The 13,483-nt window shown below is 36.6% G+C and overlaps 1 protein-coding gene across 1 annotated transcript; it reads right to left on the minus strand.

Moving 5' to 3' along the window:
- Positions 1 to 401: 401 nt before the first annotated feature.
- Positions 402 to 10,247, minus strand: LOC118015427 (60S ribosomal protein L32-like). Its single transcript, XM_035012272.1, has 2 exons — positions 10,234 to 10,247; positions 402 to 780 (listed from the first exon to the last, which is right to left on the minus strand). The coding sequence occupies exons 1-2, from the start codon at positions 10,245 to 10,247 to the stop codon at positions 402 to 404; spliced, it is 393 nt and encodes a 130-aa protein (XP_034868163.1).
- Between the last annotated feature and the right edge of the window lie 3,236 nt (positions 10,248 to 13,483).

Consider the following 13,483-nt stretch of genomic DNA (forward strand, 5'->3'; position numbering starts at 1 on the left):
CTGAAGGTATGGGTGGGTGCAACTCCTCCAGGTCCCTTGGCATATGGTGCTGGTGACAGGCTGGTGACAGCCAAATGGCGCTATAGCCTAGTCTGCAGGGGTACAGAGCTGTTTCTGGGTCTGTATCCAGAACCAGTCAGTCAGTTAGCAACCTGTGTGGGGTCTCTTGGTCTTGGACTCTAACGAAGTTCCACAATCTCCTACCTGGGTCCCAAAGCTCCCACAAAGACACTTCTGTCCAAGGATGGCTGCCCAGTCACTATGCTGAGGGAAGACAGAAGCAGAGAACTTGGTATCCCACCATCTTGCCAATATCATCACAACGGCTTTTATTTATGTCTTGTTTATTTTTTGGTAGTTTCATGGTTTTATTAACACAAATACGATGTGCACATAGCTGTCTATTCATTTTCTTCACTGCACAGCCTGGCATGGGGCCTGGTGACTCTGATGGCCAGCTGAGCCCCCCTTTCCACAGTGGCTCTGCGGTTCTTGGAGGAGACACTGTGAGCAATCTCTGAACAATGAGATTTGTTGCACATCAGCAGCACTAGGAACTTCTGGAAACCACTGGGCAGCATGAGCTTTGTCTTCTTGCTGCTCCCGTAACCAGTGTTGAACGTCAAGATCTGGTCCTTGAATCTTCTGTGCCTCCTATTGTCAGTGTCTCTGGGTTTCTGCCAGTTGCGCTTAATTTTGACATATCCGTCTGACTGGTGCCAGATGAACTTTTGGTCCTCTTTTTCACAATCTTGGACTTCACCAGAGGTCTGAGGGCAGCTGTGATGCAGAGCAGGAGATGGTTGCCACCTCCACAGGCAGTGCCAGGGAAGAGACAAAACTGTGTTTTTGAATCTCTGATTGATTTCAAGGTTTTCTCTCAGTCTTTTGCTTTAAGCTGATGATTTTAAGTTTTAAAACTATTGTTTTAAATTTTAGTTTGACTCTGATGTTCCTTGTTTGGTTTCCTTTGTATTTATCCTATTTAGAGTTTGCTCAGATTATTGGACCTTTTTAATTTTTTCAAATAGTTTTTCTGCCCTAGTGTTACTTTATTTTCTCTCTCGAGATTTAATGATTCAAATTTTAGGCCATTTTCTTTTTATTATATCAAAAGTTCTGGTGGTTCTTTTCTCCCCTTTCTTTTGTTTTTATGTTCTTTGCCAAGCCTAAGATTGAAATCAGGTGAAAGCTATCTGATTTTGTTCTTTTGTTATATAAAGATTGTTTTGGCTATTCTAGGTCCTTTGAATTTCCACATAAATTTTAGAATCAATTTGTCAATGCTACCAAAACAATCTGATTCGAGTTGCATCAAATAAATAGATGAATATATATTTAGTAACATATTGTAATGATAAATGAAGATAATAGAAATATGAGAGCTTTTTTTAACAAAACAAGAAAAATGGGATATATGGTTATCATCCTTACAAAATAAGATGGAGAAAGAGGCAATTAGAAAAGGAGAGTGATCAGGAAAAAAGTGTTGGTGGATGGACATATATCTGAACATGCCTGTATTCAAAACACATAAACTAATTAACCTTTTAACAAAGGTTATCACAATAATAATAAGAAAGCTATCCACTGCTACCTCTTATTGATCACAAGAGACCCACCTAAAATAAAACTGCAGATTATATTAGATATAGGTAGGAAAATAAATATAATGCATATTCTAAACAAGGAATGTAGACACAAATATTCACTCTTTTTTAAAAAGTGGAATATAAAAGAAATAGCATTAATAAGAATGAAGATGTTCATTCCTTAGTATTAAAAATATCAATAACAGTATTTGGCACATAGTGGACATCAATTATTATTTCTGGAATTAATAAATAAATATACAAGAGGGAAAAAAAACATGGGTTTATGCTTCCCAAAACTGATAGATCAAGAATATTGAAGAACTGGGAAGCATATAAATTATTTAATTATTTGAATAATACAATTCATGTAATGTAAAAATCTACACCCAATAAATAGAAATAGGATTTTTTTAATGAACACATTCTCCTCAAAAAAAACAAAAACAAAAAAAACTGATCATATACTAAGTCACAAAAAAAGTCTTATACTCTTAAAAATTCAGATAATAAATGTTATATATACCAGGGCTTCTCAACCATTATTGTAAATAAGAATCACCTACTAAGCTTGTTAAAACACAAGACAGCTGGCCTCGATCCCTAGAGATTCTGATTCAGTAGATTTGGCTGCAGCTTAAGAATTTACATTTCTAACAAATACAAGCTAATGACATGGTACCAGTCCCTGGACCAGACTTTGATAGCACATTCTCTTACAACAATATAATTTTTTTTAAATTTTATTTTATTATGTTATGTTACAACAATATAAATTACCTCAAAATCAGTAATGAAAGTATCTTTAAAAACAAACAAAAGTATGTGCCTAAAAGTTATTTTTTAAATGTTCTCCTTAATTACTCAGGGGTTAAGAAAAATACCACAATGAAAATGGCAAAATATTTTGAAATGAACTATGAAAGCATTAAACCAAAACCTCAGAGATTAAGTCAATGTGATATTTAGGAGTATATAGCCTGATATATATTTATTTGTGAAAATCAACCATATGGGAATTAAATGAAGTATAGTTTCAATTCAAGACCTCAATGTGAGACAGGAATCCATCAAAATCCTAGAGGAGAACATAGGCAGTAACCTCTTCAACATCAGCCACAGCAACTTCTTTCAAGATACTTCTCCAAAGGCTAGTGAAACAAAAGCAAAAATGAACTTTTGGGACTTCGTCAAGATAAAAAGCTTCTGCACAGCAAAGGAAACAGTCAACAAAACAAAGAGGCAACCCACAGGATGGGAAAAGATATTTGCAAATGACACTACAGATAAAGGGCTGGTATCCAAGATCTATAAAGAACTTCTCAAACTCAACACCCAAAAAACAAATAATCAAGTCAAAAAATGGGCAGAAGGCATGAACAGACACTTCTCAAAAGAAGACATAAAAGTGGCTAACAGACACATGAAAAAATGTTCATCATCATTAGCCATCAGGGAAATTCAAATCAAAACCACATTTAGATACCACCTTACACCAGTTAGAATGGCAACAATTAACAAGGCAAGAAACAACAAATGTTGGAGAGGTTGTGGAGAAAGGGGAACCCTCCTTACACTGTTGGTGGGAATGCAAGCTGGTACAGCCACTTTGGAAAACAGTGTGGATGTGCCTCAAAAAATTAAAAATAGAGCTACCCTATGACCCAGCCATTGTACTCCTGGGTATTTACCCCAAAGACACAGATGTAGTGAGAAGAAGGGCCATATGCACCCCAATGTTCATAGCAGCAATGTCCACAATAGCCAAACTGTGGGAAGAGCTGAGATGCCCTTCAACAGACGAATGGATAAAGAAGATGTGGTACCTATAGACAATGGAATATTACTCAGCCATCAGGAAGGATGAATACCCAGCTTCTACATCAACATGGATGGCACTGGAGGAGATTATACTAAGTGAAATAAGTCAAGCAGAGAAAGTCAATTATCATATGGTTTCACTTATTTGTGGAACATAAGGAATAGCATGGAGGACATTAGAAGGAAGGGAAAAATGAAGCAGGGAGAAATAGGAGGGGGAGATGATTTGGACTCTGAGAAACAAACTGAGGGTTTTAGAGGGGAAGGGGGTGGGAGGATGGGTTAGCCCGGTGATGGGTATTAAGGAGGGCACGTACTGCATGGAGCACTGGGTGTTATATGAAAACAATGAAGCATGGAACACTACATCAAAAACTAATGATGTATTACATGGTGACTAACATAACATAATAAAATAAAATAAAATTTAAGAAAAGGAAGTCAGAAACAAACAAACAAAAATAGTTCTACTTCTGGTAATGAAGACCTAGCTTGTAGCAGTCCAAAACTCCTGCTGAGAACATAGAGAATAGATGGATAAAATACAAAAATAATTTGAATGCACCAAAGAGTTATAGAGGGAGCCAAAATTAGGACCATAAAAAGAAGGGAAATGCATTGGGGTGAGTCCAATATTCTGTCACTTTTTCCTGCAAGGCATTAATATATTTTTGTGTATTACAGGCTGAGAAGTTTAACACAAAGAGAATGCTAAAGATTAGAGAAACTAATCATAATTTTGGCACTCTCTTGAGGCTAGAGAAAATAACATAGACTTTATGGTTACTGAGATAACCAATACTTAAGAAGCAAAGATGCCACAGATTAGGAACTGCACAGTAAAGAGCCTGGTAGCCTCACCATTGATCACACAAGACATTTGCTTATTCATCTGTGAAGAAACCCAAAAGACTGCAGCCAGGATATCGAGGAGCTGAACAGCTAAATAGAGCACCATGTTGGGAATATATAACTTAGATTTTTTGGTGACCAAGTAAAAGGAATACTGATAAATAGCCCAGATGTTCTCTAGGGACTTCTAAACATATAAATATATTGTTACTTATTCCTAGTGATAAGAGCAAAAAAAATAGTAAATCAGGTTTTATATGAAACCCAGTTTCAAACTTAATTAACTGATTATGATAAACTCATAAACTAACCGAATAGATATGTATAGAATACTAAAACCAGGAATTTCAGGAAACACAATCTTTTCAAGTCCCTATCCAACATTTACCAAAATTAACCAAATTATGGGTAATAGGCTAGTCTCAGCAAATTTCAAATATTAATACAATTTAGAATTTATTCTCTGCCTACATAGGAAATAAGCTAGAAAGCAGTAACACATAAAATATTCTTACCTATTTGGAAATTAAGACATATGCTTATAAATAATGTATGAATCAATATAATAATCCTAAAGGAAATCAGAAAACATTTTGAAGTGACTGTAATGAAAATGTCTGTCAGAAATTGTGAGATATCATTCAAATAATTACAGCTAAGCCTATACCTTTAAATGCACATGTTAGAGAAGAAGAAAGGTGGAAATTCAAAGATCTAAACGTTCATCTCAAGAAGAAAAAAAAAAGATAATTAAAATTTCTCCTAGAAGGAAAAAAGATGGAGCTCAAACCAGAAATTAATAAACTAGGAAACATGCAGGAGAGAAAATAAACAGACATAAGCTGATTCTTTGAAATGACGAACAAAACTGTTAAACATTTTGAAAAGCTGGTCAAGAAAAGAATGATGGTACAAATTACAAATATCAGGAACATAAAAGGGGATTTCACCACAAATTTGACAGACATAAACATGATAAAAAGAGGATATTATAAATGATATTTTTCCAGTAGATTTGAACATTTATAAAAGACAAATCCTAAAACTTTCCAAAAATGACACAAGAGAAGATAGAAAACATAAATAATCCTAAATCTTCCTATTGTACTTGTTGTTTCTTTTTGTTTGTTATTGTTTTCTATTTTCATTAAAAATCTTACGAGACTGATAACCAGGCCAGTGAATTCTTCCAACAGTTTAAGAAAGAAAAATGAACTACACACAAATTCTTCTAGATAACAGTAAAAAAAAAAAATAAGAAAGAAAAGAAATTTTTTTCACTTCATTTTGTCATACCAGCATAAGCCCAATACCAAAAACAGGTAAGGACATTTTCAAAAAGGAGAATGACAGGTCAGTCTGCCTAAAAACCATGATAATACCATATTTTTAGCAACAAAACTTTTGCCTAAATTATAACACTGTAACCAAATTAGGAATAAAACAAGTTTTCCTTAACTGCCATGTGAAATCTATAAGGAAATGTACATATACACTTCAGTAAATAGTATTGTTAATAATGGAATATTGAAATCTTTCCTTCATAAAACTGGAAAAAAAGACAATGATGCTCAAAACTACTTCTATTAAATATTCTATAGAAAGCCCTACAAGTTCAAGATCAAGTAAATTCAAAATGACACATAAGCATGTGAAAAGATCTAAAAATAATCTGTATTAGGCAATTGTAATTTAAAATAACACTGTATGCTAGATATATAACATTATTTGTCATGTATTTATCAAAAACCCACAGAACTTTACAGCATATAAGTGAAGCTGAATGTTGAAAAAATGTTTTTAATTTAGGAGTTAGGACATCCCAAGAAAGAATGCAGATTATGACAAAAGAATCTAAATGTATTACATATGTATGAAACAATTTCAGTGAAGGGGATACAAATGAACAACTGTGATATTACTGTAACAGACTAGAGCAATTAAGTAAATGGATGATAAATATAGGGAGTCAAATTTTTTGCTGTTGGAGTTAGGATTTACAGATAAACAAGGCAGGAAGTTAGAATGATCCATGTGGTCATGGATTAGAATTGAAACATCAGCATGAATTCATGTTTAGTTTGGTTTAATTAATGGTGCTGAGCAAATCTGATATCTATAAGTAAACAAAGCTAAAACTGAATGATCAAACAAAACTTGACTCCCACCTGACATTATCCAAAAATTCATTTCCAAGTGGATTGTTGATCTATATGTTAATCATGAAAGGTAAAACAATAAAGCTCCTACAGGACAATGTAGGAGAGTAATTCAGTGAATTTTGGAGATGGAAAGATTTTTTTTAAATCAGATAGAAAAGTCACCAATAGGAAAAGGCTAAACAATTAGACTGCATTGAAATTAAGAACAGAGGTTTCCACCAATAATCATTGTTTAAAAAACAAAAAGGAAAGCCACTAGGTGAAAGAAGATATTTGCAAGAAATGTATTTGACAAACATCTGATCCAGAATTTATAGATGGGGCTTAAAATTGATAAGTAAAAGATGAACAACCCAATATAAAAATAGATAAAAGATTTAAACAGGTACTTTATAAAAGAGGATATCCAAATAGTAATAAGCAATGAAAAGGTGCTTAATAAATCATTAGTGCTGGAGGAGGTCACGGAGAGGATATGACAGCTGGTTGACTTGTGAGTTGGACCCGAGTAATCAGAGGCTCCTCACTCCTTCCCCTGTCCTTGGAATGTGCATTCCACTTGACTTTCCCACTCCCAGAAGCTGCCCCAAGGACACAGCTTTAGATAGCAATGTGTTTGGTGCTGAGACCATCTGGAAGGTACATGTGACTAAAACCCAATTAAGGCCTTTATATGCACTTGAGATTTGACAGACAGATGTAGAGATCCACTCCTCTTGTGGCATCCAAGGGAAGCCTCATAAGTAAGTTCCCTTGCTTATTAAGCCTGCCACTACCAATCTAGAGTAGCCCACTTCTTTCTTCAATCTCTCCCTGCCCTCCACGTTTCAGATCACACCTGGGAAGCTCCCTAGGAGGTTGCAAACCAACAGTTAGAGGCATGTGAATTCAAACCAAGTGAGATATCACTACCCACCACCAGAATGCCTAATATATATATTTAAAAAGTCTAACTATACCATCTACAGTTAAAGATGTGAAACAATTGCAACTCTCATTTCACTCTGGAAAACCACTGGGCAGTATCTGCTAAAGTTGAACATACACATAACCTATACCCAGCATTTCCACTTCTAGATATACACTCAATAGAAGTGCCTATCAGTGAGCAACAAAAGTCAAGTGCAAGGATATTCATACAACATTTTATTTATACTATTGAGAAATGGAAATTCCCATCAGTAATAGAATGGATAAATAAATCACTGTATATTATTTATCAAGAGGACTATTATACATCAATGAAAATGAATAAACTACATATACATGCAACAACATGAGTTAATATCACAACACAATATTGGATTAAAGAAGCCAGCTAAAAAGGAGAATATATCCTATGCAAAATAACCTTGCAAAAATAGACAAAACCAATTTGTGTTGCTAGAAGTCAAAATGGTGGCTACTTTCACAAAGGAGGGCAAAAGAGTGACCTAGAGAAGATACAGGAGGGGATTTCTGGAGCTGGTGATGGTATTGTTCTATTTCCTGATCTGTGTTGTGGTTACATACATGTGCTCATATTTTGAAAATTCATCCAGCTTGCACTCATAATTTATGAACTTCTGTATGCACAATAAACTTCAGTAGAAAATAATATCAATGCTAGAAAAAAAGACAAAACTTAAAGAATGTAGAGGCCAAGAATGATAGTGGTAGGAACAAAAACTAATGTGACAATAAACAAAAAGGATAAAGAAAATCAATAACCAAAGTTACTTTTAGGGGAGAAAAAAACAACAATAAAAAGGCAAATCTGTAGCAAATCTGCTCAAGAAATAAAGCAGAATAATTTTTTAAAAGAATAAATTTCAATCCAGAAATAAGGGATTTTTTTAAAAGAGTATTTTCCTAGCCCTTCCCAGCTTGTGCTGTAGCTGTGTTTATTTGAGACTTCCATTTTCAAGTGCTTTTAAACTATAGCTAAGGATTATTTCCATCTTTCTTTTCATTAATTCCAAAGGCAATGGTCTATTGTTTGTGACTCAACATTCTGGATTTGCATAATAGAAAACATGCAATTCTTTTTAGAATCTCAAGAGAAATAATTCAACACATTTGTCTTTTTCAGAGTCATTACCAGTTATGACACTAACATCATGAAAAATACTAATACTCGTTCTAAAATAGTCACAAATATTTAATTTAACTTGCAATACATTACCTTCTACTCAACAACAGCTACGCATTTAGCTCCTGGTTTTCATTTGTAATTTATTAATTCTATCAGCATATACTGAGTTTCCAGTAAATGTTGGCCATGGGTCCAGACCCTACAATGCAACAGTGCATAAAACATGACCGCTTCTCTAAAAAAGCTCTGTTTCCATAGGGCAAAGACATGGACACACATAAGCAATTATATTGCATGGTATTATGTGCCAACAAAGAAATATGTGTGGGTCAAAGGGAGGCTCAGAGGAGAAAATAATTAAGTTTGTTTAGAGGATGAGCTGAGGACTGCAGGAAGGAGCATTAGCATGCTGTCCTCTGCAGGTACATGGTGCGTAGGAAGGCTTAGAGACAATTATGAGAGTGTTCAAAGGACTGTTTGTGAAAGACATAGCAAGACATGGTAAGATGTTCAACTGCAGCCTACAGGCAGAGAGCCCTAGAGGGTCCTACATAGTTGGGTGAGGAGGTCCAATTTGATTTTGAAAGACAACATCCTGTTCATTTTGCTCTCCAGGTCCTGTGAGTGTCTCACCACCACTAGACTCCACCATGAATGTTCTTCACATCTCCCTGCTTTTGGCCTTGCAATGTGCCATGATCAGTCTGCTTTTCAAACACTGTCTGTGTGCCAACCTAAAAGTCACGTGTTCACAGAACTATTCCTGAGCTTCTGGCATAGCTAGTTTCTCCCTCCACAGTATTTGCATGTTGTCTTGCACTTATACTATTACAAGATCCACCCCACTGGATTATAATTATATTTCCAATAGGTCACTACCACTGGACCTTGGGATCTGATGATGGTGGACCCTGTCTTCTTATCTGTAGCCTTAGTGCCCTGAGGAGTTCTAAGTACATATGGGTATTTAGTCAAAGTTTGTTAAATGTACATCTCAAACATCCAATTTAAGCACATGGTCTATCAAATAACCATAACCAGCCAGATGAATTTTTATATTGTGAAATATCAGTCAACAACATATCTGTTTGATTATTTTGAAGTTTTTTTTAATCAATATCTGCCTATATTGAAAAAAATTCATAAATGCTTCAAAGAGAAGTCAAGAAAAGATTCTAACATTTACAGGACGCTAACTAGAAGCTAGCCTATGCCAGGAATACCATATGCTGTGTGATGGTTAATTTTATGTGTCATCTTGGCTAGGCTATTGTGAACACGCCATTGATCAGGTACCAGGCTAGATGTTGCTGTGAAGGGATTTTTTTTGGTGTAATTAACATTTAATCAGAAGATTTTGAGTAGAGCAGATTACCTTCCGAAATGTAGGTGGGCCTCATTTAATCAGTTGAAGGCCTTACAAAAAAAGATTTCGGTCCATCAAAGAGAAAGGAATTATGTCTTGTGACTCAAGGATGTAACAGCAAAAGTATGAACTCTTGCTGGAATTTCCAGCCTACCAGTCTGCTTGAAATTTTGGACTTATCAGTACTCACAGTCATGTGACCCAATTCCTTAAAATCTGCCCCCCTCATCCCTCCCATCTCCCTGTCCTGCTTCTCTGGAAAACCCTGACTAATACAACATGATATCATTTAACCGTCACAGCCAACTTCAGAGCAGTTTATTCTCATTTTTCACAAAGTCATGGAGGGTCAGAAAGTTTACGTACCTTGTATAGTCCATGTGGTTGACATTATTATTGCTCACCAATATCCATTCCCCCCAGGGTGACTAGGCATTCTGATTTCCCTGAGACTGTCCTGGCTTTAGGACAGAGGATGCATGCTTTCAGTCCCAGGAATTCCCCCTCATCTGGTCGTCTGGGGTGACTGTATATTCTGCCTTCAGCAAGGCCATGTGACTTGTTTTGACCAATGCAATATGAGAAGAAATGGGCTGTGAGTCACTTCTGGGTGGAAGTAATGACCCACCAGTATTTAATTCTCCAGCCTTCTCTTCCACTGCAATGATGATGGGTGATGAATGTTGAATTGGATGTGAATGCTGAGCCATTATGCAGGATACTTGCCTCGGAATATCTCCAGGACCACCACTATATGACTCTGTGTTAAGCCACTGAGATTTTGGTGAGTTTTTTGTTTGTTTGTTTTTTGTTTTTTACTTCAGACTATACTGTTCTATCTTGAATAGTAGAGTAGGAGTCTATAATTTTTCCGTAGCTACCCTATAATCAAGAAAAGGCAGTTTTTGTTTATTTTAAGTAGATTGGTTGAGGAAGGAAACTTATATATTTATACATACAGAGAGAAAGGGGCTAGTGGAAAAACACAGACCACTGATGTCAGAAAAAGGAAGTTCTGGAGGGCAGGTGTGGTTAGAGAATATGGTTAGAGAAGGAGGCATGGAGAAAGCAAGGCTTACACCAGGGACTGAGGATAGACAGCTCTTTTTCCAAGGGTCTGGGGAGCAGTTGAAAGACAGTGATCCTTTAGTGTGGGGGAGAAGAACTTGCCATAAATTCCATTGCTCTCAGAAGAGTGCTGGACAGGAGATCCTTGGTTAAAAACCTTAAATAAGTCTTGTCTTTCTCAAAGCCTATGAGGTAAAGGTGTGGGCAACATAATCACCGAAATTTGGCATTTTATGATTGTGGAAATTCTACTCCGTATCATCACAGATACACCTAGATTTCCTCCATCACCAGAAGGTAAAAAAGAAAGTCTACAATCAACTTAAAGAGCAGGCACCATAAGGAGACACTAGCAAGTGTGTTAGGGCTTTTAATCAGCAGAATTCAATATGGTAACTGTGAATGGCTTGTAGAGTCTTTGATTTCTAGTTTATCTCCTTAACTAGATGCGTACCATAAATGACTTGACTTTTAGTTTGTCAGCAAGAATAGACAAGGTTAATTAAATAATTATAGACAGTAAATGTTTACTGAAAGCGAGGCAGACATGAAGCAAAACAATAGGAGAACAACCCAACCCCATCCAAAGCTCTGAGGCTCCTTCACCCAATGGTAGGGAGAAAGTCCATGCATTTTACAGCTCACTGTGCCTAAATCTGAGAGCCACCACTTATATGCAGGTGTCCCTGAGCATCCCCTTTGCTGCCTGCACCCAGATAGATTTGAGTGTTTTCTGTTATCTCTGCATTTTAACAGGATTTAAATCGAACAATTTTCCAAAATTGTAGTTGAAGTTTTTACATCATATACTTTAATGTTTGGATATGCAGATTTATTTTGTGGTGAATTCCCAGATGCCAGAGTTGAAAGAATTCCTTCTAGAAGTGTAAACACACTCAGAGCGTTGAAGTATTTTACCTAAAGTCAAACAACTGATTATTTGCTAACATTCGATGCTGCACAGTGCTAGGCGCTGGGAACCTAAAAGTCATGTAGAAGGTTTTGTACCCTACAATGAGGCTAGCACCGCATCTTAACCATGAACTGGTTCTCTGGGCCAGAGAAGAGAGACCAACTTATTCTGCCTGAAATGCATGTTGTCAAAAAGGAACTTTGCGGAAGGAAAAAGCATTTAATGAACATTAAATGGAGGAGGGAGAAGGGCATTAGGAGCAGGGGGGATCATATGTGAAGGCCTACAGTATAGTATTCTTTGGAAGTAGATTTTTAATGTGTTTGAGAATCCTAACTACACATCACAATAACCTAGGAAACTTTAAACAAAATACAGATGCTGAGCCGGCCCCAGACATTCTGCTTTGTTGAGATTCAAACGTCTTCGTACTTCTCAATGATAAATATTGAGTATATCAATTCCTTGTAAAATGAAGAACTGCCCCCCTAAAAGTCTGAAATATGAATAGAATGATAAAAGCCTTCTTATTCACTCCCGTGATTTTACAAGGAAGACTAAAGAGAATTTACTTGCTCATAAAATGCCAAAAATTTCCATCAAAGCTGGCATGTTCTCAAAAACATTTTTTGTTCTCTCTTCTTATAGAATTGATTCTACAAACTTGGGCCCCCTGAGTGTTTACTGACTCAGAACATTTATTTTAGAGCATGAGAATATGAAGTCTGGTAACTACTCATTTTTAGCCAGTATCTGTGTTACAGGTCAACTAAGCTCAGTGTGATCTTGGTTCAACCAGGCTTCTCTCAGAAAAAGCTGTTTCCACTGTGTATTAGTCAGCTTGGGCTGATGTAACAATACCACAAATTGGGTGGCTTAAGGAACAGAAATGTTCACTTAGTTCAAGCTTGTGTTTTTCATTGTGTTCCATGCAAATCTTTAAGCAAGGATTTTAAAAGGACATGAGGGTTCAAAGATACAAAAGTAGGGATCCGAAAGGGTACGTGCACCCTGATGTTTATAGCAGCAATGTCCACAATAACCAAACTGTGGAAAGAGCCAAGATGTCCATCAACAGATGAATGGATAAAGAAGATGTGGTATATATATACAGTGGAATATTATGTACCCATCAAAAGGAATGAGATCTTGCCATTTGCAATGACGTGGATGGAACTGGAGGGTATTATGTTGAGCGAAATAAGTCAAACAGAGAAAGACATGTATCATATGACCTCACTGATATGAGGAATTCTTAATCGCAGGAAACAAACTGAGGGTTGCTGGAGTGGGGGGTGGGGTGGGAGGGATGGGGTGACTGGGTGATGGACACTGGGGAGGGTATGTGCTCTGGTAAGCGCTGTGAATTGTGCAAGACTGTTGAATCTCAGATCTGTACCTCTGAAACAAATAATGCAATATATGTTAAGAAAAAAAAGAAGAAGAAGAAGAAGAAGGTAGCAGGAGGGGAAGAATGAAGGGGGGGACATCAGAGGGGTAGACGAACCATGAGACACGATGGACTCTGAAAAACAAACTGAGGGTTCTAGAGGGGAGGGGGGTGGGAGGATGGGTTAGCCTGGTGGTGGGTATTGAGGAGGGCACATTCTGCATGGAGCACTGGGTGTTATGCAC

Source organism: Mirounga leonina, unplaced genomic scaffold (genome assembly GCF_011800145.1).
Source record: "Mirounga leonina isolate KUSES-001 unplaced genomic scaffold, KU_Mleo_1.0 Mir_165, whole genome shotgun sequence".
Taxonomy (NCBI): domain Eukaryota; kingdom Metazoa; phylum Chordata; class Mammalia; order Carnivora; family Phocidae; genus Mirounga; species Mirounga leonina.